Source organism: Eulemur rufifrons, chromosome 19 (genome assembly GCF_041146395.1).
Source record: "Eulemur rufifrons isolate Redbay chromosome 19, OSU_ERuf_1, whole genome shotgun sequence".
Lineage (NCBI taxonomy): Eukaryota > Metazoa > Chordata > Mammalia > Primates > Lemuridae > Eulemur > Eulemur rufifrons.
In genome coordinates this window covers 106,834,715-106,861,868 of record NC_091001.1, presented here as the reverse complement: position 1 = coordinate 106,861,868, position 27,154 = coordinate 106,834,715, and the positions used below count along the sequence as shown (strand labels likewise).

Sequence of the window (27,154 nt, the reverse complement as noted above, 5' to 3'; positions counted from 1 at the left end):
TCCCACCCAGATCTTCCTACTACACATATTATTTTTTCAACTTGAGATGACTTACTGAGTATACAGGCATAAAAACTGTTTAAGGCACTTGGTATAAATTATCTAACTTATCCTGCATTGCAATATCTCTATGAATTTGATCAACAAACACAGCACGTAGCCATCAATTTGGCCTTCAAGGATGTGCAGGACAATAGTCTCTGTGTAATTTCATCAGAGGTAATAAATTCACTATCAGTCATGTGTAGCATTAGTTACACATCTCTATAAATTTATACTTTTCTGTTCTCTCCAGGCCATAGAGCACTTCCTTCCCTTGGAAGCCCAGTGGTATTTACTCTATATGGTGTCCAGTATGATCTTTCTAAATTCCCATAACAATCACCTCCCTTCCCAGTGTCAGTCTTGACTCTACATCTCCAACACTAGGAAGACCATGGTGGCCAGCTGTGTCCACCAACCCCTTTCCAATCTAATCCCAATGCACTTTGCCAGCCACACGCCAGGCCACTGCTCCAAGCTGCTGATGTTGGAACATGGTGCATTACTAGAAATTTCAGAACATCCCACTCCGTTGCTTTTGCACATTCCTTCCCTCTGCCCGAAATGCCAACAACAATCTCTTATTCATTTTATTTTATGACTCATAGGACTATTTCAAGGTCCACAAAGTCAGTAAATATATTTTTTAAACCACTGTATCTTCATATCCAGTGTCTGGCACATAGTAGGTTTCAATAAATATTTGCCCTGGATTAATTCAAGGTAAAAAAAAAAAAAAATCACATTTTCTGGGAAAACTCACTGAGGTTCTGCAAAAGCTATTCCCTCCTCTATGCTCCCATGAGGGCTTGATATTCTAATTGCCACATTGTTACACAATGAAATTATTTGTTTCCAGTCTTTCTCTGGGCTAGACTCTGTGCTCTTGGGTGGCAGAGACCAGATCTTACTCATACTTGGATCCTTAACATTCAGCAGAGGGCCCGGTTTAGAGTAAGCCTTCATAGATTTCCTGGAATTGAAAATATAATTCTAAAGCAATCACGTGAGGTGAACAGGGTGGGTGTTATGCTTCTCATTTTACAGATTAAGAAACACGGACTCAGGGAGGAAAAAAAATGTTTTGACTCAATTTCCATTTGAAGTCAGAGGCCCAGCCAGGGCTGGAGCACAGGTCTCCCAAGCCCTAATTATTAGGAAGTTCGGTATGTGGCCACTGAACTGAGGAGGCCAGGCACTTTTGTTTCTGACATATCAGCAGAGGTTGCCTGGGGTCTGTTCCTGGCACAGGCCAAGTGCATTCATGGGGTAAGACTGAATTAAGGGCTCCTGCTAAGTCACTGGTCAAGGTGATAGCCTAGGGAAGCACATCTATCCCTTAGGATTAGGGATTGAGTCATAGGCAGGTTTGTGGGGAGAATGAAATGTGCCAGGAGATTTGGGGCCACTTCTTCACCTTTTTTTCAAATTCCGTGCTAATGGGTGGCCAGCTTTACAGTCAGTGTCCTCTCTCCATCTCTGGCCAAGAGTGACTCTGTTGTCCTACGTGAGCATAATTATAAATAGCACTTTTTGACTCTCTAGCATCCTACACTGGGGAATAAATTAGAGTCCCTCCCCCAGTTGAAAATACGCTACATCCACGTAAAAGCTATGAAGTCTCCAAGAGTTGTCCCAACTCCCCTTTTCTAGTCCGTTAGCTTTTTAAATTTTATTTATTTATTTTTTGCCTTTAAAAAAAAAATGTCCCCTAACAGATTGTGTCTCATTTACTAGGATACATGATTTCAAGGCCTGGCCTTTAGAGCCTCTGCCTGAGTTCAAGCCCCTTTCCTCTTGTGTTCCTTTCTAAGCCAGCCAACTTCGGACTGGAAGCTCCTGAGGAAATCAGAATAATTCAGGAATAATTCGGGGGTGAAACTGCAGCCTTCACCTGGTCCTCAGTATTGAATGTATTTGCAGTGCACGTGCTGGGGGCAAGAGAGAACTCAGGAAGCCCAGAGTGCTGGCGGGGAGCCAACAGCGCTCCCTGGAGGTGTGGGTGCAAAGGTTTGTCTCATTCGGCTTCCAGGGCCCTCCGGGCACTGCCCTGGGAGGGGAAGAATTAGTAATTAAGTGTGGCCATAAAGGTGCCTTCAGCTGGTCTGCTGAAAATACTGGGAGCCCAAACTGGGGGTGAAGGCGAGAGCAAAGTTGGGGGGGGAGGGGAATTGGTGACACCATCTAAAAGCAAGCAATGGATGTCTTTTTAAATGGGGCGAAAGGTGTTGGAGAGAGATACTGAAACTAAGTCTTGAAACTCCAAGCAGCAACACTGATCCAAGCACATTCTTCCAAAAAAGGGACAAGCTCCCCGCTCAGTGCAGCATCTGTGCATAGGTGGCCCGATGCTCAGAGGATGCCCGGTTTTCTGGGGAAAAGCGCCCGGAGGATGAAGTAGGTACGAAGTGGACTGGGTGCTGCAGGAGCTGCGAGGGGGGACGGGCGAGCGGTCTCGGCCTGCAGCCCCTGCCCGGCAGTCCCAGCGGGGCGCGCAGCCGGGGCCAGGCGTGCGGCAGCCCCAGGCCGCGGGCAGCGGAAGGATATAGCACTTTGTTTACTTCGCCCCAGCCGTCCCGGGATCCCGAGACCACCGCAGGCGCCCCTGCCCGGAGCTGCAATGGCAGTGGCAGCCGTCCGCGCCGCCGGCTGGCGCGGGGAGCAGCCCTGGGACTGGCAGCAGCGAGGTTGATTGATGGGCGCCCGGCTCAATGAGGGGGGCCCAGGCGGGGGCGGGGCGGGGCCGGCTCCGGGCTGAGCCAGTCGCGGGGGCGGCGGGGGGGCGGAGGCTCCGTGGAAATGTGTCGGTGACATTGAATGGGGAGCCCGAGCGCGAGCGAGGCGCGCGCGCGCACACACGCGCACACACGGCCCGCTCGCTCCGAGATCCCCGGCCACGTAAGTAACTATTAATACCGCCTAGCCGGGAGATGCGGGCGTGCTGAGCTCGGGGATTGGCCTGGGGCACCGTCGGCCATCCCCTTTAATTTTTAAATACACAGTCCTCTGTTACCTCTGGGGGACGAGAAAAAAATAAAAGAAGACGAGGACCGGCCGTCAATATTCTCCAAAACAAACCCCTACGGGCAGTTCGGGTTCAGGGCAGGGGGAGACGGAGTGGTTGCAAATTATTCCAAGGCAAGATCGGTTCTCCAGCGGGAACGGGGGAGAGGAACGCCGCGCGTTGGCACGGTCGGGGACGCATCCCCTTCCAGCACCCGCAGGACCCCCAGAAGCGCGTGCCGGGGAATCGGAGGCCGCCGATCTGCACTTCTCGCTTCTCTCGGAGGGAGAGCCGGAGCGCGAGTGAGCGGCGACAGCATGAGCCTGTGCTGACCTCGGCACGGCGGGCCAAGCCCTGGGCTTTGTCGCGGTACCTGCGCCCGGCCCGCGCCGCAACTCCGTGCCCGGCTTTTGCAATCTTTTGTTGGCAAAGCTGACCGTTCCAAGTTAAATGCTCCCTTGATATTTTTCTTTTTTTTGTTTGTTTGTTTAATTTTTGGAGAGCCCTGGCGATCTTGGAAAAGCCTCAGACGCCATCTACAGTTAAAACGTAGGTAACAGACCTCTCCAGCACCCCCCTTCCACGCCCCCCACCCTTTCCACCAAAAAAGGGGGTGCAGCGCGGATTCTGGCTGGCGCGCGTCGCGAGCCGGTAGACCCGTGCTTATTTCCTTTTTCTTTTTGTTTGGTTCCTAACGCGTCGAGACCAAGCCGCGGCCGTGCGCTCCCCGAAGACGGCACAAACTACAGCCCGGCTCCTCCGCCCCGTCTGTGACTCGGAAGCCTGCCTGGGGATCGCTTCGGGAAGCCCGGCGCTGCGGCTCCCACCTTAGCAGTCCGGTGGCTCATCTGGGTCCACGCTGGGGAAAGAGAGAGAGAGAGAAACTAAAAGCGCGGTGACCCTGCACACTGCTGGCTGCTCTGGGGTAACAAAAGGTCTCGAGTTGCCTGCCGGCCGAGTCACCCCGGGAGCGGGAGCCGGCTCTGAGCAGACGAGGTGCCGGTGGCGCCCATTCGGGGGCTTCTAACTCTTGCTCCACGCAGCCCCGTTCCCCTCCCCTCCCCTCGCGTTCCTTTTTAAACCCGTGGCACGGAGGCGCCTGCAGCCGCACTCGCCAGCGACTCTTCTCTCCAGCGGGTTTTTTGTTTGTCGCGTGCGATCCCCACACTCATGAACATACACAGGTCTACCCCCATCACAATAGCGAGATATGGGAGATCGCGGAACAAAACCCAGGATTTCGAGGAGTTGTCGTCTATAAGGTCTGCCGAGCCCAGCCAGAGTTTCAGCCCGAACCTCGGCTCCCCGAGCCCGCCCGAGACTCCGAACTTGTCGCATTGCGTTTCTTGCATCGGGAAATACTTATTGTTGGAACCTCTGGAGGGAGACCACGTTTTTCGTGCGGTGCATCTGGACAGCGGAGAGGAGCTGGTGTGCAAGGTAAGGAGCCCGGGGTTTGGTTTTGCTTTTTGTCTTTTAAAAAGATACCCCGGCCTTTCAGTGGGGGCTGGAGGGGGCGGGAGGTCACCGGGCCCTCCAGTCTGGGGAAGGGAGATTCGCAGGATAATTATCCGTGGCCTGGTTAAATGAATTTATTCATTTATTTGTTCGTGTTCGACTAGTTGCGAAGTTTTTAGACCGTTTCAGACAATGAGGCGGGCTGCAGCGGGGGCGTTTTGGGGAGAGCCCGGGGAGAGGAGGGCGGCGGGACTGCGCGGGTGCCACGGACACGCGTGCTCCCGAAGGCTCGAGGGTCTCTGCGCGAGGCCGGGTCCCGCCGCCCAGGGGATTTCTTCGTGTGTCCAGTCCCCTCCCCTTGCAACGTGGAGCAGGGAATCCCCCGTTAATTTTAAGACACCGATGGCTTGGTTTCTTTCGCAGCCATTGTTCTAAGCAGCGTGCAGGTGTTAAACCTTTGTTCCGAAGGTGCCCTTTAAAAGAGACACACAAAGGTGTCCCCTCAGGCTGAGCCCTGGGGCCCAGCGCTGGGAAGGAGTTTACAAAGACCTTTCTGCTGCCGAGAGCCTTGAAAGGAGGGCTGGGGTGGAAATCAAAGCAGGCGCATCCTCGGGTTAATAGTGAAGCCTTTGGGTCTTTCTCTCTGGTCTCGGCTTCTTCTCATCTCTGGACTTCCCTGCCTGCCCATCACCCCCCTCCTCCTCCCCCTCCATACACCTTTTCCTGTAAGGTTTAGGCTAGCGTTTGGAGCCCCAGGGATTCGTAGTGCTAATACTGAGATAGACACTTCAGTTTTCTTTTTGTCTTTGACCCTGAACAGTGACTGGCTTGTGTATGTGAGTGTGTCTGTGTATCTTTGTGTGCACCCACAGTGCCCCAGACAAGGGGATGAACTTGGAATAGTTGCAAAAACAAATGACTACAGTGGAGCATATACTACTACCCAGAATTGGGCATAGATCAAGAATTCATTGTCACTCAATTTTAGGTTTGCTATATTTGGGGGGCGGTTGGTAAGGGAAGAGTGGGGACCCATGCTGCCTTTTAAATGGGCACTGTGCACAGCTGTGCTCCAATAATGCATCACACTTTGGCCATTCACCACAGACTGCTTTGTGGACTTGGCTTATTTCATCCTGGACTGGAGTATTTCATTGCAAAATTTGGGTTTAGTGGAGATCTCCAGTTTTGTGATTGTTCAGTTCAGACCGTGGGGGGAAATCGGAGACTCTTTAAATATTGCTCTTTGCTTGTACTGAGCATTTGGTATTTTGCATCTTCTGCAAGTTATTGAGATCCAGAGCAACTGTGCCCGGTTAACCAAAATTCAGTAGGCTATTCAGAGCTCAATTGAATTCTCAGAAGTCCTGCAAGGTTGCACAATAGGATAGTCATCCTTTGAAATGAATGAATTCCACAGAGCTGCCACTCTTGTATAAAGTATGCACAATCACCCAACAGTGAGTGTTTTCACTGCTTTTGCTCAACTTCAGTACAGCATTTTAATATTTTTCAAAGGCTGGAGATGGTTTTAAGCAAAGGGACTCTGCAGCCAGATTCTGCAGGAACATCTGGCTGTTATTTCTTTGTTTAAAATCAGAGGTGACTCTGGCCTCTGCTTGCTCTTTCTCCCTTCAAATTCTTCAAGACATATTTCACTTTGGGCTGACCTTACAGTGTCATTTGCAGACTTGGTCTCTGGCCTAAAACTGTACTTAATCTGTTGGTTTAGTTATTGCAAAGATTGAATCAGCCCCTCACCAATTATAGTGTGGCTGCAAGTGGATTTAAGTGCAGTGTCATTGTTCTGCTTGACAGAGGTCATCCCTTTAAGACACAGCAGCTTCTGTTTTCCTGACTTAATACCAAAGCTGACGTGGGTGACTTCTTATACAAGCATAGTTGTATATATCCTAAGAAGCTCCAAGTGAGTTTTATAAGACTGCTTCTGTGAACTACCCTGAGATATACTGTGGGCTCTTAGCTTATTTTAAGGCTCAGTGAAATCTACACATTGAATCCAGTTCCTTTTGATGTCTTAAAATACAGGGTTCATGTTTCCTAGCTCTGTGTTGACCAAAGAAGAAAGTCTTTGCAAAAACAGATCAAACGTAAAGATGCTATTTATCATAGAGGACTGTATAGTAGGACACTCTTTGGGGGAAGAGAGATTCCAGGGTCAATTCAAACAAAATAATCAAGATTCTTATTGTTTCCATGTGCCTACTTTTACTAGGCAAATGAAGGAAGGAGCTTTAGGGAGTCTTTAACTGTATGTTTTCATGGAAATGCTGGTAGCTACTGTGCAGATTGACATAATTGCTATCTTGGCAGAATGGGTACTTTTTTGCAAACGTTATTAATGATTGTCTAATCTTACTGCCTTATCTGAACTGTCACATTATATAACTAAGGCTCCAAATTAAACATGTAAGAAAAGCTGGCAGCCAGGCTTATGACTTGATTTTGCACTTGAAGGTGATGGTTTAAATACGAATCCAAGCCCATAAATGCATGTTATAGCTACTAATGAAAGTTTGGCTCCTTCCCATTTGGGCAAACATAAGTACTCATTTTATTTTTCATACTCTGTCCACCATCTTAGAATTTGGTCTCTTCTACAAAGGGTATGTATGCATTTTGAAACTGCCATGAATATGTTAGGTTTTGTTTTTTTTTTTTTGATTCTATGTCCATTCAGTTTTTCAACAGTGGGGCAGGATAACAGGCCAAAAGTGCTGAGCAAAATTCACCTTTTATTTTTTTTAAATGTACCTGGAACAGGAAGTATATTATAAATAATCATAACTCTATGAGCACTGTTGATAGAACCTGCAGCTTGGTGCTTCAGAAGACATCATCCTCATTGTATAATGCAGAGTGTTTACGTTAGCCACTGCAAAGTGTTTATTACTCTGAAATTTTTGAGGCTTCCCTGAGTGTCTGTTGCCTGCAGTCTGGGTGTTAAAGTTGACTCAAGCATTTCAGATTCCTAATTGAGCAGGCCTCTGAGGTCACTGCTCTTAGGTCATCATTTGACAGTATCAGGGTGTGATTTGTGGTCTCTGGAGATGTTGAAGTATTCATTCTTAAATTCTGGGTTATAGTGGCAGCAGCTGTGCCGCTTTCCTGAGATGCCTCATTATGGTTCATTCACAACGTTCCTGTTAACTTTGCTTCTTCGGCAGGGTTAGCACCAGCCCTCTTAGCTTCTTACTACCCCTGTTTGACTCACAGATTTTTTTTTTAATTCATTTTTTGAAGATCAGAGCGACTTAACTCAGATTCTTAAATGGCAGCCCGTGTCCCTGGGTGGGCTTCAGAGGGTCTGTGAATCTTCTTAAAATGAATCCAGTATTGTGCATGCATTTGAGAATGGGCATTGTCAGCTAAGAGGGGACAAGGCTTTTATTAGATTTTATGTGAGATCAGGACCAAAAAAAAAAAAAAAAAACAAAAACGATTAAGAGTGTTCTAAATCAACGTCTTCATTTTGTGAAGAGGAGGGAGGTCCAGTAACCCTAAGCTCTTTATCCATCTCATCCAGATTATTGGTAGCCGAGCCAGGATTACAGCCTCAAGGTTGGAGATTTCCAGTCCTGCATTTTCCCCACCACAGTGCAAAATGATGGCCAAGGAGAGTATATTTTAACTAGTGAAAAAGCGATTGAAGAAGCTAAATGATTGTGAGCTGATAACACAAAGTACATTGTTTGGGTGTTCCTGCCTTAGATGCTTTCCAGCAAAGCACACCCACGCCTGCCCCTGGCTCATGCACAAACACTGAATAGATCTATCTTATCCACACTCCGAGGCAGATAGGAAAACCACATTCCAAACCCAGAGACTTATATTTCTGATTTGTGGAGGTCTTGAAATGAATGAAAGCTTTTTTTTTGTTTGTTTGTTTTTAATAACCTTAAAAATTCTCTGTAGCGTTAATTTCTGTTAGGTCTGTTTTAAAAGGTATTGACAGTGCATTGTCTTTTTAAGCAAGCCCACGATGAGGAGGCATTTCGCAGGCTAATTTTGATTCATAGAAAATCATTGCATAACTGTTTCATTGAGTTAGATGTATCTGTGGAGGGAAGAGAGACAGCAGCAAGTCAGCTTCCTTATTAAGAAAGACTGTCCTATTCCTAGCCCTGCCACTGGGGGCTGGAGTTCTGGCTCATTCTCTGAGCCTCAGTTCTTACATCTGTAAGATGAACATACTGAATTAGATAACCAGTAGGCAAAATCTAGATACTTAATCTATCAATTGCTAATATTTTGTATAGTGCCTGTTGATGTGCATTTTTTTGTTCTGTTTTGTTTTGCTGAAGGTAAATGAGATTTTGTCTGTTATCTCTTGGGCAGGCCACTTTCTCCCAGATTTTGCCTCAGTTCTATAAACAGGGGTGATTGGGCTAGAGAGAAAAATAATACAACTTAATCATTTGTGTACTGTATTACATTTTGCAAAGCACTTTTACCTATATTTTCTCATATAATCCTCCTAACACTAAGTCAAGTGTCATTTGTCAGTTTTACACATGAGGACTTGGAGGCTCAGAGAGGTCAAGTGACTTGTTCAGAGCCGCACAGCTGGGTGAAGGCACGGCCAGTATGATCTGGGTCTAAGCTGACCGCATCTTCTGTCATCTCAAAAGCCCACGCCAGAAGGAAGTGTCAGCATTGTGTGGTTTGGTTGTGCAAGAGGCACCTGTGACTCTGGTCTTATTCCTGTCCTAGGTGTTTGATATCAGCTGCTACCAGGAGTCCCTGGCGCCGTGCTTTTGCCTGTCTGCCCATAGCAACATCAACCAAATCACTGAAATTATCCTGGGTGAGACCAAAGCCTATGTGTTCTTTGAGCGGAGCTATGGGGACATGCATTCCTTCGTCCGCACCTGCAAGAAGCTGAGGGAGGAGGAGGCGGCCAGACTGTTCTACCAGATTGCCTCAGCGGTGGCCCACTGCCACGACGGGGGGCTGGTGCTTCGGGACCTCAAGCTGCGGAAATTCATCTTTAAGGACGAGGAGAGGTAAGTCCCATTCCTGTCCAGACCGTGTACTCTGATAGGCTGCTTCTGATGGCTTGCTTGAAACGCTGGAATGAGCATGTTTTGCCACCGATTGTGCAGATGAGGGAAAGGAGGCTTAGGAGGACAAAAGGGAAGTGACTATTGCAATTTATAAGTGCCCTTGGAAAGCAGATAGCCACCACTCTAACGGTGTCATCCAGTGTTCAAAGGGCAGGGGCCAGGATATTCGGTGTCCCGGTGAATAGGTATGGTTTCGTGTCATGAACTCTGAAGGTGGCTGCAAAGCTGTGTGGCCTGTTCGATGTCAGTCAAGGCAGGGTTTTGAAAATTCTACCTTCAGAACACTCAGTGCCTAGAATCAGTCATTTATAATTTATTCATTCATTCACTCATTCAGTAGCTATTCCTTAAACGTACATTATGTATTAATCACAATTCTCAGTACTATTAATATCAAAATGAATCAGATAGTCAACTGGCCTATAAAGGAAGTGTTGTAGGCACCAAATAGCAGTTTGCGCCGGGTCGGATGAGGGCGGGGGGGGGGGCAGGGGATGCCAGTTTTAAGTTGGACTTGGAGAGTCAAGGAAGGTTTTATGGGAAAGGATATTTTGGAGCCGAGACTTGACAGATGACTGTCCTATGGGCAGTGTGGGGAGGACTGGCATTCCAGGTGAAGGAGCTGCCTATGCGGGTGCACGGCACCGTGAAGGTCTTGGTTATTTCAGGAGACAGCTGGACAGGATGCCGGGCATCTGGGTTCTATTCATAGTTCTGCTGCTAACGCTACGTTCCGTGTAGCAGACCCCACTGGGGGCCTGCTTTCTCTTCAGCTGACTTTGATTGTCAGAACTGCTTTGAGCCATTTTTTTCTTTTTAAGAATGTGATTTTTTTTTTAGAGGGATGGAGGCAGCAGATTTATAGTCATTGCTCAATGTAGTCCAGGAATTATGCAGGAAGCTCTACCTCTTGTAGAGATCAGCTGATACCTTGGTCTTGGCTCAAGGATATCTTTATTTACTAACGGAAGAAGGGGCGCTTTTCTCTCCTGCAGCTTAGATACCTCTGCTTGGACCCTGGAGACCCAGGTCCTTATCCAGGTTTTGCCTTTACAACCCTCTGTGATCTTGTCCCTGTCCACTTGCTCCACCAACCCCTCCCCTGGCCTCATGCGCCTCATCCTCCTGTTTTCATGGCTCTGTTGTATTGGCTTGAAGGTCTTTTCAAGTGACAACGTTCAGGTATGTGCTGCTTTGAATATTCTCGTTTGGAAGATAAATATATGCCAACCCCCAGTGGTATACTGACCCTCTTACCCCTCTGTTTTCTACCTTTCTTGGAGATTTACTAACTGCACCTACAAAAATAAAGAAGTAATATTTATTGACCTTTTACCATAAGCTTATAGCTTAACTTAATTCTATATACACATTGGAGATGCGAGTATCATCATGCCCATTGTACAGATGAGGGCTCCAAGCACAGTGCGGTCAGTCTCAGAGTTGCAGACAGGAATGAGCAGAAGTCAGGCCGTATTCTCCAGCAAGTCAGCTCTCAAGTAATTCATTTGCCTGCCAGGGGGCATGAGGACGACAAACGCCCTCTCTCAGAGGGATTTGTGTTTTTAAGCGTCCTCTTGGATTGTGTCTCCTTAGAGAGGAATTTTCAGGCGTCAGTGAGTAGAAGGATGGAATGGCCAGGGGGTCACACCCCCGTAGCAAATACATTCTTATGAAATGAGCAGAGGGGGGTGGATGTCCCAAGTCGTGGAACATTGTAATGGGAGTGGACTGGGGAGGTGGCAGAGGGTCCACGCTTCAGCTCTCTTGTGTGGCTGCCAGGAGCCGAGGTCCAGAGGCGAATGCACTTGCCCCAAGGTGCAGGTCGGACCTCACCATCGCCGGGGCGGGTTTTTACTCTCAGGCCTTGCTTCTCATTTATGAGAAGATGTATCAGAGTCCCAAGGAGTGTGTCATGGTAAAGCCAAAATTCTTGATGTCCCAGGACTCAGAGAAGAAATATCGAGATACAGGAAACTTCCAATCTGAGGACGGTGGGTCTCTGACCTTCGGTGGGGAGTTGTTTGACTTTGTGAAAGAGCGTGACTGTTTCCAGAGAGAACTAGAAAGGACTATCTGATGTGAACGTGAAACCGGAGCAACTTCTGGAGCAAACGTGTCAGAGCGAAATCCTTCATTGTCAAGAGCATCTTCCAACTTTAAGAGAAAATGTAAAGGACCGTTAGGGAGCTGGTCGTCGTCACCCTTTGGTGGCGTGTCTGGGAACATTGGGCCACACAGTGCCGCTGTCTCGTGGGCAGCCTTGGCTTATCACGGCCCTGAGGGACCCTGGGGAGAATGATAGCCCTGCATCTGATGGGCGAGGTCACCGGCCGCCCCGGGGGTGAGCGACCTTGCTCAGAGTCACATGGCCAGTCTGAGGGTGCAGCCAGCCTGGAAATCCTATCATTTCCCCCCAGAGCTCTTTCTCTGTCCCATGCCACACAGATATCCCAGTGGGCCTGCCTTTCTGGAACAGGACGAGTGTCTCTGTCTGGGTAGCTCTGAGAAGGTCGCTTCTATCTGCAAGGACATTGTAAATGTTCTAAGCAGTAGCTGATAGGAACTTTTTTTTAAACCCCAGCCGTCAACTTGTTGTGAAAGGGAAATATTAGCCTTTTTTCTTCTTGTTGTTCTTTTGTTTTTTAACCTCTTGATTCCCGAAGGTGAAACTTCTGGTTTTTACACTCATGTTATTTCTCCCTCTCTGCTTCCTGGCAGAATAGAGTTTCACGGCAAATTCTCTGTTATTTGGGTGGGTAGTGGCTCCACGGAGGACCTTGCCAGCGTTTCCTGAGGGGCACAGGGTAAGCCAGGCCTCAGGGGACCTGGGACATCACTGGAGCAGCCAGTGATGCCGGCTGCCCTCACTTTCCTTCCTAATTGCATCACTTTGGGTAGATCTAAAGCTTCCTTCTCTCTCAACGACATTGAAAGCGTGAGGAAGCAATGGGTAAATTTGAAAGGCTTTTGAAAAGTCAAACCCTAGAGTCAGGGTCTGTTTCTAACCCTTTACTCATTGGTCCCATGGGGAAAAAGCCCAGAAGAAACTTGGGGGAGGGGTGCTTTATTAACCCTGCAGTCGTGACACACCTCTTCTCCACGTCCGTCTTCTCTCTTTCAAGGATGTGCTGCTTGCTCTCTGATGATCTTGGAAGTGACCGAAGGTGCAGGCATTATGTCATAAAATTGCCTGAGCCCCACCCGGTGCAGAGCAAGACCTGCCTGTGAGCAGACACCTTGCGCCCAGGCTTTGGGTAGTGAGCCGTCTGTAACTCCGCATCCGTGGCCATCCGTGAAAACATCTTGGTGGAACTGTCAGCGCTTTAAGTCCAGTTCCCATGGGTAGCTTTGCACACAGACGTAGATGATGCCCAACGTTGTATTCAGACCTGACGCCGGTGCACCTTCTGCTGCTGGGCTGAACTGGTAGCAGCTCAGATTCTTCTGCTTCCATTTTACTTTGATTTGGGTTCTAGATTCAGATTCTGAGTCTACCACTTTTTAGCTACGTGGTCTTGGATATGTTGTTTAATGTTTCTGAGCTGCAGTATCCTCAAAGCAGAAATAATAATGGCATTCCTTCCAAAGGTAGGGCAGTTATGAGGGTTAAATGAGATGATTCCGTGTTGCGCCGGGCAGGGCAGGCACTCATGAAGAGGCAGCTGCACCCAGAGTGGATGAAACAGTGCCACTATGGCTGAGCAGTTCCCAGCGCGCAGTGGGTTTCCAAAGAATGGAGTCGCTCTCTCTGGCAGCCTGTTCTGTGAAGAGTGGCACCTCGTGATGCAGGGGTTGAAATTTAGGCTGTATCCTCTTTCTTCCTTTTGTTTATAATCATTAAATTAGTGCTGAGAGGGTGACCAGCAAGTCAAATGCACCTACTGTGGAACGTGATGCTCAGAAAGACCAGAGGGCCACCTGCTTGTGCCCCGGAGATGGCCACAGGCTGGTGCAGGGAGGGAAGGGTCCCTCCAGGCCTGGCCACTGTTTGCATGCCTGGGCTGCTGCTTCTCCTTCATCCCTGGGATGTGTCCTGCAGGGCAGAGCCTCGGTTCTGTTTGCACTGCTGGAAAGGAAAAACCTCAGGGCCTACAGGCCTTGAGCAGCATTTTGAGGAAGTTTACGCCCCCAACCCTAACTGAACTCGCCTGGACACACCCTTTGCACCCACAGTTGCTGTAGTAAAATCTGAGATGTTCTGTGTGAGCCAGAGGGGCTGACCTGCAGGCCGGGCCTTGAATCTGATAGAAGAAAGTGCCCAAATCCCCACAGGGCGCCCGGCTCCCTCCAGCCCCGCGCTGCCTGCTGTGCTCTTGGGGTGATCTGCTTGACCGGCCTGTGCTCAGAGGCCCCCTGTTTCAAGGGGAGGCATGAGCTGGGAGAAGGCTTGTGACTGCCACGTGGAGTCAGAGGTGCCCCTGCATCCCGGTTCCTGTTCTTGCACTTATTAGGAGACTTAACCTTGACGGGTTTCCTCACCTCTGTGCCCAGACTGCCTCATCTGTGAAGTGACAAGACTTTCCTCATAGAAGCAAATGAATCAACACAGGTGAACCTGGTGCGTGGCACGTCCATCAGCCATAGCTGCCTCTGCACGTGGTGGCTCTTTGTGTCACCAAGGCCAGGTCCCTGACTGACTCTGGGGGGCGAAGAGCACTTTCCAGCTGGTGCCCCCTTGGGCCGCCTAGCGAAGGTGGATGGGGCACTGCTCCCCCAGCACCCCCTGCCTGCCCTCGCCCAGCCGGATTTCTGCCCTGGTCAAGGCTTCCTGCCACCTCCCCCCCGACACACACCCCGGTCCCAGTTCAGTGTTGACGTTTCCTTGCACAGAAGCGCCCATGTGAACTGAGAAACATGCTCTTTACGTGTTTCTTCTTTGGCGAGGAGATCTTTATCTCTTGACGTGGCAGGTTTCACTTCCTCTGCTTTGTGGAAGCCGGTGACTCTCGCCTCTTTGGGATGGAAGCTGGGACCCTTTGCGGACACTCAGCGGCCCTGGGGCTCTTGGTGTTCTCAAGGCCGCCTGCCCAGATGTGCAGACCTGCGCCTCCCCGTGGGTGGGCTGGAGGCCTTTGTCCCTCCCTGAGCGGCGGGGCGGCGGGAGGTCAAGGCTCTGTTTCTCAGGTGTGGTCTCTAGATTGGCTCTGGCTTCAGATCTTCACGTTGCTCCCCGCCTCTGATGAGGTTTCAATATCTAGCGAAGTGCAGAGGGCAGGCGTTGGAGCCCGGGGACCAGACTCAGCTTTTCTTTCATTAATAGCTGTGTACAGTTTTTCAACTTGAGGTCTCTTTGTATTTTTAGAAAAATACCTTACCTTTCTGCTTTTACGGGGACAGCTCCTGACTTCCCTTATTTGGGAAGGACCACCTTTGTGTACTTGAGGCACTGCTAATCCCTGGGGAAGGCTGGCCTCCCCTCCTCGACCCCTGGGATGGATAAGGACCTCCCTCCCGTAACACCCTCACATCTGTCATAGCTTGTCCCCTACTCTTCTGAGGGTTCATTTGTGCATCTCTGGGCTGGCCTGTGCCCCTGCTGGACAGGGAGCTTCCTGGGGGCAGGGGCTGGCTCATGTTCACTGCTCCTAGAACATGGTGGGCCTTGCTATTTGTTGAGGGAATGAAAGTCTTTTTTGGGTAGGAGCAGCTCAGGTTGGCTTCCAATGACAACGAGAGAGAGGCAGGGATAAGTAGAGATCATTAGCATCTAGGTCATCGCCTGGAGCCCAGAAAACTTGTAAATCCCCCGTGGAGACACCTTTTCAAAGAGAGCTATTTTCAAAGTTCCCCATTAAGTGAGAAATTAACCCATCATTCCCATTTTGATTTAATGATTTATGCAAAAGTGACATTTATTTAAGACACTGTTTTCAGTGTCTGTGGCAGGTTGTAATTTTATTCATGAAGGGCTTTTCTAATCACAGTCAGAGAGGGGAGAGCTTCCTCAGGGTTCTGTGCTTAGACGTAGACTAAATAGTAGGGATTCTTCGGCAGGATTTCTGGCTGGGCTGTTTAGTACTTGTAGTTAATAAACTAGCTGATGAGGCCCCCAACAAGCAGGTCAGAGGCGCAGTGGTAAGATTGTTTGGTTCTTCCACTTAGCCCTATGATCTTGGCCTATGTTCCCTGAAATTGCTTAGAGACAGTGTAGGTACAGAGCCCAGCACTGATTGCAGGTACTTAACAACACAGTTGTCATTACTGCTATCAGCCATCATCACATGGCTTTGCACCTCATAACCCAACAACCTGGAAACTCAAGCACTTGTTCAACAAATATTTGTTGAGCACCTATTATGTGCCAGGCACTATTTTAGGTGCTGAGGATACTTCAGTGCCCAGGGAAACAAACTCTGCTCCAGAAGACTTACATTTCAATGAAATAATACCTACGGCCCTCCATGTGCCAAGCCCTGTTCTAACTACAATGTGTATACTAATTTAATTCTAACTAGCTGATATATTTAAATTAACCAATTTAAATCCAGTGATTAAGGGACCTTGTTACCTCCATTTTACCCAGGTGGGGAAATTGAGGCTCAAGGTCTTACAGCTAATCAGTGGCAGACCCAGAGTTTGTACCCGGGAGACCTGGCTCCTGAGCGTAGGCTCTCAAAGGCTAGTTTGGCTCCGGGAAACAGACACCAGATAAAACACCACCCCTTGCGCGGAACCCTTTGAAAGGATTTTCTCACGCAGTTAGGTAACCAGCATCCCCCAGGAGGACCCGACCAGCCAGGGCCTGAATAAAGTTCAGTCCTCGTTTTTTCTGAGCAGTCGTTGACGGGGCCACCAATTAGCCGACCCCACGGGCAGTCCTGATAGGCCCTGTTGTTCCATTTTATGGGATTGGATGGAACCCCATAACATGGAACTGTAAGATGGGGTTCATTTGTCTTTCTCTCCCCTCTGCCTAGCACAGGACTTAGCATCACAACTACGTACTGAATGAAAGACAACTGACAGAATGGATGTGTGAATAGCCCCTTATGCCCACAGACGTGAATATTATAAGAAAAATCCCATAGCTGTATTGAAAGTGGAAGACAGTGGATGGAAACCCATTTTAAATGTTTTTTACTCAGCACTCTTGGGCATTTCTCTGAATCCTGGGAACAGAGTCTAACGTATTTGAAATATCTTCGGACATAGACATTGTAGTTCACGAGGAGAGTCATGCCTGGGTGCCCTGAACTCCAGATGGAATGTTGGAGCTGGAGGGATTTTAGGCATGGGGGACACACTCTCTTGCAAACATGTTTTAAGCACCTACATGTCCTTATAGTGCTAGGTGTTGGTGATGCAAGAATCAGTACAGGAGAAACCTTGCCTAATGAAGAAGACCTTGTTTAACGATTCCAGCAGTGGAGCAGGGTGTGGAATATGCTCACATCACGGAGGCGATGGGAGGGTCTCGAACACCTGAGCAAAGGAGCTGTGTGTCGGGAGGGACATGCTGCCGGAGGGTCGTGTGTCAGAGGTCTAGGGTCAGGGATACCTGCCTCTGATCTCGAACTTGCCCTGATTCCAGGAGGAGACATTGAGGAGTTTCTGTAGGGACAGGTTTCTGATTGTGGACGTTCAGGTGGAGGATGGACCCAGGGTGGCGAGACCAGTGGCTGGGCATCCATTTCAGGGTGATGTGGCTCAATCTCGGACTGTGGCAGTAGGATTGGAGAGGCGGGTGGGTAAGCAGGGGTTAAACCCAACCCTTTTATCTTTACAGACAAGGAAATGGGGGGGGAAGGTGTGTACCCAAGGTTCCAAACGTTTCGTGGCACGACCAAGAGCAGAACCCGGGTTTTCTGGCTCCCTGGCCTGGTGGAGTCTGTGCCTAGCACGTACCTGAGGGGGCTGCCGAGGGCTCCCTGCCCAGTGGAGCAGCCCCGTGCGGCCCAGGGAGCATGTGGACAGACACACTTACAGGGATCCCTGAGTCCTGCTCCCACTCCACTGCTGGGGCAAGGACAGGAACATTCTGGACCCTGAATCAGTCTAAGCTACACTGCTGCAGCAGCGGTGGCACCTCTGGGTGCTCCTGGCCAGCACTGAGCCTGCGCAAGCTTTTCTGAGTGGTGCATCAATTGATTTGGGGAGGCGGGGTCCCTCAGGAGCCATGTCTGGATGCAGGCAGCCAGCGGTGAATGGCGTATTGATGAGGAATTCCTGTTAGCAGGGCCCTGTCTGTCTGGGGTTTCCCTGTCTGTTCCCATGGCGACAGGACGCACTTCCCGCTGAAGCCCCTGAGCCCACAGGCTGCACTCGTGTGATGTGTGCCGGGGCAGTGGGGAGGCGTGCCAGGCCGGTGACTCCTCCCCATTGCTCAGGGGCGCGAATGTGAGCCTGCGTGTGGACAGCGCCAGTCGGGCTGGGCAGATGGTGCCGTGGAAACACCTGAGTGCTGGAGTCAGCTTGAGTTTCTCATCCCAACTGTGCTGTTTCCCAGCAGCTCCGTCCTCTCTCTAAGCTGGAGTGGTCTCGTACAGCAGATCACTGCGGGACACCCACTCCCAGGTTGTGTGGTGTTGTACCTGATGAGAGCCTCATGCCACCACCCCCTCCCCTCTGTCCCCTTCCCTGTGGACTTCTCGCCCTCCGCTGGGAAGCCCTGAGATGTTTCCCTGAGGGCTTACCTGCTGCTCTCCCTGCCACTTTGTGAGCCACCTGGGCTAGGACTTGGGGCAGTTCACTGAATCCACAGGACCTGGTGCAGAGGGGCTTCCAGAGGTGACTTCTGGAAAACCCTGTGCACATGTGAAACAGAGAATCCCATGAGTGACAGTTTGTTTGGCGTAGATTAAGGGGCTGTCAAGTTCCAGTGGGGGTAGCCAGGTCAGCGTGATGCCCACCGTGGTGCCAGGACCATCTTTCCCTGGGCCCCCATTAGCAGTCGCCCCGGTGGGCCCCTTGCCTACACCACTGGACTGGCTGCCGGGGGTACTTTTCAGTAATGGACAGAGCGAGGCCAGACCTGGCCGCAGCTGACCTTTCTCCCTTGACCCTTAGCCTGCCTGCACCCCTCGACCACATGGCCTTCAGTGACTTCCCTGGGTTTCACTGACCTCAGGCCACCGGACTTCCCATCCCTGCCAGGCCCACGTTGTCTGGCTGAACTCCCAGCTCAGCTCAGCCCCACCCTGGCCCACCCTGTCCTGGTCTCTTCCTGCCAAGAGCCCAGGGAGATGCTTAGAGGTTTCAAAGCAAAGCATGATTTGCTTGTGGAGACCATTTTTGGTATTGTGGACAGAACACTGAACTCGGACGCTAAAAACCTAGGTTTGAATCCCGGCTCTGCCATTCACTTGCTAGGTGGCCTTGGAGAAGTCACATCCACTTTCTGTGCCTCAGTTAATGGGCAGGTCCATCCACCTCTGTGTACCGCCTGAGCTGTAGCAATTAGATAACACATGGGATGGTTTTGTACCCGATCTAATGCTGAATCAACCTTGCACCGTGTCTGTCTTCATCAACTCAGGGTCTGCCTTTAAAAGCTTCTCTTTTCTGACACCCAGTAAATCTGTGATTTTGGTGCTAGAATGTATTTTGCAGAGGGCAATGGCGTTAGAATCCTCTTGACGTAGATTCAGAACTCAGCTTTTTCACTTACCCTGTATATGGCCTAGGACATTTCATTTTATGTGCCTCAGTTTCCTTATTTGTGGAAAGTATGCATATATCATATTATTTGTCTTTCAGTTTTGTTATGAGAAATGAAGATGTAGGCTGTAAAAATGCCAGCATCTAGTAGCTGCTTAATACATGTCGTTATTATTATTGTTACTGTGATTATTATTACTAGGATGTCATATAGGATGTGTTGTAATCACTGTAGCTTAAGAATTAAAGGAAACTTTAAAATCAGGAATTTGAAGCTGGAGGAGCCCTTTCAGGCCACATAGCTATTTGTTCTCATTTACAGAAGAGTTGAGGCTGAAAAATAGCAATCCATGGGAACTTCCCAGCCTTTGCCGAGAGTGAATGGGGGATCGGGGCTCCCAGGGCCCGTCCATGCTGCTCCACAGATGCCGGGAGAGGAACCACATGCTGCTGGTTCTGGCTTCCTCACCTGGCACCGGGGTCCGGTGACACAAGGCCTGGCCCTGGGCTGGGCCGTCGCTGAGTGCGTAGGCTGCCCACTTGTAAGCCGTGTTCATTCATCAGGTCGAAAGCAAAGCAGGCTGTTCTCTTCCTGTGCCAAGCACAGTTTGCAAAAGGCACGCAGGGATCTGGCTTCTCTGGCCAAATCAATCCTACCCTAGGCTGTGGCTTGCAAAGAGATGTCCCTTCCCCTGTGCAGTTGGAGGAGATAAGCACTGTCGTGTACAGCTTTTTGGTCACAAAAATTGCCACCACCACCCTCCCCCTCTGTCACTTTCAGGAATTATTTTTCTTGGACCATCTCTGGTGCCACCACCTCCATGAAGTACATACTGATTGCCCTAGTTAGAACTGAATAAAGTGAGAGGCTGAGCTGGACACATAGCTGGGGAAGAACATTCTAGGCGGGAGGAGGAGCAAGTGCAAAAGGCCCAGAAAGAAACATAGTGACAGAATTTACATCTGCTCCCACGTGCCTGGCGCTGGCCAGGTCCATCGTGCTAGGCTCTTCTGAGATGCTGCACTTGCATTATTACATTTCATTCTCACAAAAACTGGACGGACCGGTGTTACTTGTCATGTCTGCATCCCCAGCGCCTGGTTGGGGGAGCTCAAGCTGAGAAAATGCTCAAGAAATGTCTTTGTAATGCCTGAATGGTGAGTGGGACCTTGGCATTACTAGGTCCACAGACGCTCCTGTTGACCTTTATGGAAATCGACTCCTTCGCCCGGAAAATTCCCAACGCCCAGACTGTTTAGGGGCCATCGGCAGTTGCGAGACTGTTGATTCATTTCTGCTCCCTTTCCTGACATGAGCTCGTGCACTCCGCACGCACAGTCTGAGAGGAGCCAGTGGCAGCCCTGCTTCCAGAGCGGGAGCCAAGGCCCAGGGACCTTCAGCAGCTCCCAGCAGTTGCATAGCAAGTCCACAGGGACCCACCCAGCCTCACTTCCCTCTGCTCCCCTGGCGTGTGATGTGCACCCTGAAAGGTCCTTGTTTAAAGACAGAATCTAGAGCGGTGGCCTCGACCCTTGACTGTTTGTGATGTCAACAAGTTCAGAATGTTCCGAGGGGGGGCAAGGTCAGTGAGATGCCTGCAGGTGCAGCGTTTCTGGCCCGGCTGCCTCCAGGCTTCTTTTCTCTTCGACTTGGGATGCAGATACTCCCCTAAGGAAGGAGCAGGCTCCTGCCCCGAGGACCAGCTCTCCCTGACCCTAGGGAGCACATGTGCTGACCCCTGGCCTGAGCGACCCTGGGTGTGGTTTCCTCCGTCAGCTGCTGGGGTGAGGCCTGAGGAAGGTGAGCGCCAGTCACGGCCTCGCCTGGCCAGCTCCGCTCCCTACTCCGTCTCTCTGAGCGCTGGGCTCATCCACCAGACGAAATCACAGTGTCTGCCCTGGAAACTTATCTCATAGACTTTAAAGAGAATATGTACGTAAATGCCTAGGAGGCATTAAGTGCGTAGATGACATTTGACGTTTGGTTCTTAATGATTTTCAAAGTCAGAACTTGAACCCAGGGCTCTCTGGCTGCAAGACACCGCTTTGCTCTCTGACCCATCTGGGTTTTTCATGGTCCTACCACCGCATCGTGTGGTGACAAGCAGGCCAGACGCTCCCCACTAAAACCCCAGCCTCTGAAGGGAAGGAGGGTAAAGTGCTGGATGGGTCCACACTGGGGCAGCCAAACTTCAGCAGCACATGGAGTGGACTTTGAATGTCGTTCTCAAATGTATTAAGTATCTGTGTAGCTTCTGAGCCCTCATCTTGAGGTAGGGGGAGGAGAAAAGTGAACTCTGGTTTGGGGGGATATTGACAATGTGGGGGCCTCAGCCGTTTTCTGAGGCCCTGATCTATTACGTGGAGAAGGCTTCCAGGAACAGGGGTGAGGGTGCTCTGAAGGTGGGGACACTGCTGTCTCGGGGAGGGAGAGGTGACGGAGAGAGTCGGCATCTAAAGTTGTGACCTGGAAGGGGATAAAAAGGAAAAGGGCTTCAGATCTGGCCTGGCCCAGAGAGCCTGGGGGCGTGAGGTCTGTCTCCGGACAAGGCTGGGCCAAGAGCAGTCCAGGTCCCTGAAATCATATCTCTCTCCCCCTCCTCCCCTGATGGGTGCCTGGGTCTTGTCATTCACATAATCTCTCACTTGACCACCACGTAGCCCTGGCCAGGTGGGCAGAGCAGGGGCCCTTCTTCCTTTCCGGGTGAGCACGTTGAGGCTCCCTGCGAGGGTTAACAGTGTGGTCGCCTCTGCCCTTCTTGTATTGAGCATCTGCTCTTTGCCCGGGTGCTCAAGGTACAGCAGCAGCCATAGGTGTTGTTCTCTACATACGAAGTAACTTCAGCCACATGCCCACAAGCCCCTGGAGGTGGGGAAGAAGGTGATCCACCCTGAGATAGCCACCAAAGTGATCTGTAGAGTATCACTGCAAATCCGTACAAATGTGACTGCATCCTGTCTCCCATGGTGATGGGCAGGGGGGCTTCTTTATGGAGGATGGACAGGCAAGGCCGTTCTAATAATGTTCATTTGAACAGAGACCTGACAACAGCGAGCTGTCACATACTGGGCAAGAGCATTCCAGGCTGGGGGTGGGGGGGGCAACGTGGCAAAGGCCCCCAGAAGGACAGGGCCAAGCAGTGCATTTGAGGATCAGAGAAGAGGCTGGGATGGCAAGAGGGAGTGTGGCTGAAGAGGCGGTGGAGGGGCAGTGGGGGTCTCCCTGCAACGTGGCCAGGACACCACTGGGGGGTTTTGGCAGAGGAACCCGGCCCCAAACCTGGATCCTTTGATTCTGAGACTTGCGCTTGTTCCACTGGACCGCTCCTTGTCACACAGATGGGACAGCTTATTATTATTATTATTATTGCTTCCACAGTGGTAATTATTCCCACAGCTACTCTGCTGCCAAGACAGTGAAATTGGGGCTGAGGTGTCTGGCTCACTCCTGAAGTTAGGCCAGAGCAGTAAGGCTGCGGGTGGGGGGAGGAAGCTGTGAGAGAAGTCACTTGTGCCCCGCCCTCCCCCGCCCTCCTCTCTGCACGGGGGTTTCTCTGGTTCACCTCCCTCTGGTCTCAGGACAGCAGCAAGCTTGTCCTGCCGCTCCACCTGCGACCTCAGATTAGAAAAAGCAAGTGGAAGAAAGAGATTTATTTTTAATCAGCTCAATTCCAGATCAGCACATCTAGATCTTTCCTATTTTTATAGAGCATTAGCTATAGGCACAGCAGAAGAACACGTATTCTATAGATTTTAATAGAATTTGGGTGAGCAAATAAAAAAGGAAAAGATATGTTGTTGTGTATTACAGAATCCCAGAATGTTAAAACTGGCAGGGGCTTTGAAGACTGCCTCCTCCAGATGGTTACACGACAATATGAATGCACTCAATGCCAATGAACTGTACACTTAAAAATGGTTGAGATGGTAAATTATATGTTATGTATATTTTAACCACATAAATTTAAAAAAAAAAAAAAAAAGACTACCTTTTCCAATGCTCTTCTGTAAGGCTGAGAAACAGATTGAGTCACTCAGCCATACGACAGGTGAGAGACGGAGCTGGGCCTGGAACCTGCCCTGCTCGCTCCTGGCCCAGTGTCCTTCCCCGTGACCACACCGTTCGTTGTTCATCGGTGGAGATGAGTACGGGGAAGTCGTCACTCCTTGATTTTTGGAACTCCTGAATTCCAAACATGAGATCTTAGAATCAACCTGGGATTTTGCCAAGCCTTTTGCTAGAGAGAGCCCCCAGCAGCTCTCCTTGGGTTAACTGGAACCTCACCACCCTCTGTGGCTTTGAGCGGCTGTGGTGGCCACCCTGCCAGGCTGAGGCCTGCAGGCCGAGGGAAGAGGAAAAGCAGCAGGGGATGGACTTGAGTCACTAGCTCTGACTTTAGCCCCCGTTGTGGTTTTTCCAGCCAACTTTCTTATTTTCTGTTCATTTGAGCTTTGTGATTCTTTGGGGCAAACGTGGGAGATGTTTGGATGTGCACTTTTGAGGTGAAGGGAGCAAGTCATGCGGATGACACGGCACTGTGGATGCTGTCTAAACCCCGACTCCAGCTGCTCCCTGTTCCTCCCCAGCTGTGCAGCAAGCCAATGTCGGATGATGATGGAATGGGCCCGAGAACTCTGCAGGGTGGTGCCCTGGCCAGGGGACTCGGGGGAGGATTTCAGTTTCAAGCACTGGAAAGTAGTAATTCCTAACTTCCCACTCATAAAGAACGGTAGGGCAGGACGACAGGAATTCTCAGGAGGCACCGGGGCTCAGGAGGGGGAGTCTGGGCTGGGAGCTGAGGGCCCGGCGCAGAGGACAGCCCTCAGCCACTCTCGGTGAGCCGTGAACAAGTCACTCTGCTTCCTGGTCCTCACCTTCTCCCACGGTAAATTAGGAGAGCACCCCCGGGAGAGTCCTGCGTTCCCGCCGGTAACTGCCGTAGTCCTACAGTGGCGGGGCAGAGAGGGGAAGATTGTGGGCGAGGTGAATGTTTGAGAAGGATCTTGGGCTCACGCCGCTCACGTACACCCCCATGCGTACAAGCACATGAGAAGTTAGAATCACAGATGTGTGGCACAGGCCAAAGATGGAGGTAACCTAAGTCAGGTGTTAAGTACCAGGGCAGGGACCAGAACCTAGGAGTGTGATGGGCAGGACAGGAGACAAGTGCCGCACGAAATCTGGGAAAGAAGATGGGCTCAACAGTAGGATGTTGGCCTCAGGACTAGGTGATGGGAGTCCACTCCTGCTGGAACATTCTCTGCTTCCTGCCGGTGTCCTAAAGAGAGGATGCTGGTGTAGCAGAGCAATGGCATGTCAGCTTAGAAAAATGTAGGGTCACGTCTTCTGCATTTCCCAGCTAAAAGGTTTGGGCAAGTTACTCAAACTCTCTGCACCTTGGTATTGCAGTCTGGATCTGAAAATGGAATAGTCAAATCCTACATGTCTAACAGACAGCACTGTTGTGGGCAAAAATGCGAGTGAAGTAGTGTGAGGAGCCTTGGCAGGCTGTGTGCTATCATGTTAGCCAGAGTGCACGGAAGTTGTGGGCAGAGCTGCTGTGGGCTTCCCAGTGGTTATATCTGAATTGGAGTCCTGTGCAGCCCTGTCCTTACGTGAATGTGACTTTCAGAAAATTACTTAATCTCTTGCTTCCTCGTCCCCAAGACAGGGGTGGTAATAATGTTATTTATGGTTTGTTTAGTTGTTAATGGTTTGAGATCCCCCGTAGACTGTAAGCGTCACGAAAAGACCTTATCAGCTGTGTTCACCATGTGTCCCAAGCCCTAGAAGACTGTCTGGCAGCTAGCAGGTGCTCAGGAAGTAATGTTTGGCTGGTCAGATGAGTGAATGAATGAATATGAATGAGGAGTCTTTGGAAACATTGTAGCAGGGGCTATATTATGGTGATGACATTAATGTATCTCAAGGCACCCTCGGGAGCTTATTTTTTTTTTTTTTCTCCCTTTCTTGCAGGACTCGGGTCAAGCTAGAAAGCCTGGAAGATGCCTACATTCTGCGGGGAGATGATGATTCTCTCTCCGACAAGCACGGCTGCCCGGCTTACGTGAGCCCGGAGATCTTGAACACCAGTGGCAGCTACTCGGGCAAAGCGGCCGACGTGTGGAGCCTGGGAGTGATGCTGTACACCATGTTGGTGGGGCGGTACCCTTTCCATGACATTGAGCCCAGTTCCCTCTTCAGCAAGATCCGGCGTGGCCAGTTCAACATTCCAGAGACTCTGTCACCCAAGGCCAAGTGCCTCATCCGAAGCATCCTGCGGCGGGAGCCCTCAGAGCGGCTGACCTCGCAGGAGATTCTGGACCATCCTTGGTTTTCTACAGATTTTAGCGTCTCGAATTCAGGATATGGTGCTAAGGAAGTGTCTGACCAGCTGGTGCCGGACGTCAACATGGAAGAGAACTTGGACCCTTTCTTTAACTGAGCTCACGCCGCACAGAGACTTAGCAGGTACCAGGAGGGCAGTGGAAAGAAGTTCTTCCGGGGACACATATCGCCTGCCTTGGTAGCAAAAAAGACACTCACACTCATAAGTTTCTTGGTTCAGAGAAGGAACACCTTCGAGGAGCTGACTAAACATGTAGCATGGGGGCAGAAGACGTGGGCTGGGGGTTGGGGTCAGGTGGACGGGAGCCCCCTGGAGCTCGTCTTTTCTGACGTAGCCTGGGAGACCACCCCTCGACAGCCGGGCCACTCCCACCCTCCCCACTTTTCGTTTTGTTCCAAAAGAGTTGCAGATCCCGACAGAATCAAAACTCTCTGCCTCAAACACACATCTTGGCATGGCACTGTTAGCATTTAACTTCTTGTTATGATTCAGGGAAGGAAAAATTGGCTGAGGCATTTTGTTTTTTTAAACAAGCCAAACCACCTATCTGACAATTAATGGGGTTCACTTAAAAAAAATTCGGTGCACACAGACGGACATGAAACCTGGGTGCTAAGCTAAAAGAAAGCAAAAGTCCAGTTTGTGTCTCTTAACCGCTCTCCTCAACTCATTTCTTCTAAATAAACAATTTAATATCCTGGTCAGGAAATGACATGTTAATGCTTTGCTCCCTGAAGGGGAAAAAAATCTGTCCTCTAACAAGCTATTCTGTTTCGTGTCAATTGGTTTGTGGCAGGAAGCTATTTGAAGTCAAGCTTCCAGATGCATTACTGCTATCATAGTTTCAAGGGGGAACGTAGAGAGAAGGAGAAGGAGAAAGGAAAAAAGAAATCCAACTCCGTTTTGGTTTTTTTCTCTCGAACGATGAGGGTTTGTGTTACAGGCATTCATTCCTCTGTGCTGAGACGGTGGCGATGGCCTGAGATATCAGCAAGCTCCCGAAGTCTGACGCTTTCACAACACTCTGATCTCTCAACTCAACATTGGTCTTTGTTTTATTAGAAACGAGTGAAACAAAGCAGGTTGTCCCACATGTATAAAATACAGGGCAGCTATTTAGTTCTCTTTACGAAGAATGATCCTTTTGGCTTGGAAGGCCCTCTGGTTTGGACAAAAACCCTCAGTAAAGACAAGCAAGAAGGATAACAAGCTGAAAGCTAGGATGATATAAATAAAAACAGCTCTCTGTCCCAATACGCACCTTTGGATTTTCAAGAACTCTTCTATTTATTAAGGAAAATGTCACATTGTGATGTATTAAGCCAGTACTTCAATTACGGGTTGACTTGGGATGATGACATGTTACATGCTGTAGTTACAGTTATAATTTTTTCTTTCCTTGTTTGAGTATTTCTGTCCCTGAAATAACCTTTATTTGGCTTTTCTAGATAGCTTTATTTGATTTCGAGTGGCAAAAACGTTTTTTTATTATGGCTTTTCTATTGCTGTATGATACAGAACTCTTTTGGCATAAATATTTGTGTTCCCAGTACCTCAGTTGTTTGGATTTTACTGCCTGTATCTGTTTTGTGAAATGGTCATGTTTTTGGGTA

General features: G+C 49.9%; 1 protein-coding gene across 2 annotated transcripts; it reads left to right on the top strand.

Moving 5' to 3' along the window:
* Positions 1-2,864: 2,864 nt before the first annotated feature.
* Positions 2,865-26,420, top strand: TRIB2 (tribbles pseudokinase 2). Of its 2 annotated transcripts, none has more exons than XM_069494247.1 (3): positions 2,865-2,940; positions 9,239-9,531; positions 25,169-26,420. In XM_069494247.1, exons 2-3 carry the CDS (start codon positions 9,377-9,379, stop codon positions 25,635-25,637), a joined length of 624 nt encoding a protein of 207 aa, XP_069350348.1. In that variant the 5' UTR covers positions 2,865-2,940; positions 9,239-9,376; the 3' UTR covers positions 25,638-26,420. The 2 variants fall into 2 exon arrangements, with proteins under 2 accessions (XP_069350348.1, XP_069350347.1); XM_069494246.1 differs by having other exon boundaries at positions 2,865-4,486.
* Positions 26,421-27,154: the final 734 nt, after the last annotated feature.

Excerpts from the sequence above, each read along its gene's own strand:
- TRIB2 (XM_069494246.1), top strand. The coding sequence starts at position 4,217 with ATGAACATACACAGGTCTACCCCCATCACAATAGCGAGATATGGGAGA. Across the intron at positions 4,487-9,238 it reads GAGAGGAGCTGGTGTGCAAG|GTGTTTGATATCAGCTGCTA; the intron begins GTAAGGAGCCCG and ends TTCCTGTCCTAG. Across the intron at positions 9,532-25,168 it reads ATCTTTAAGGACGAGGAGAG|GACTCGGGTCAAGCTAGAAA; the intron begins GTAAGTCCCATT and ends CCTTTCTTGCAG.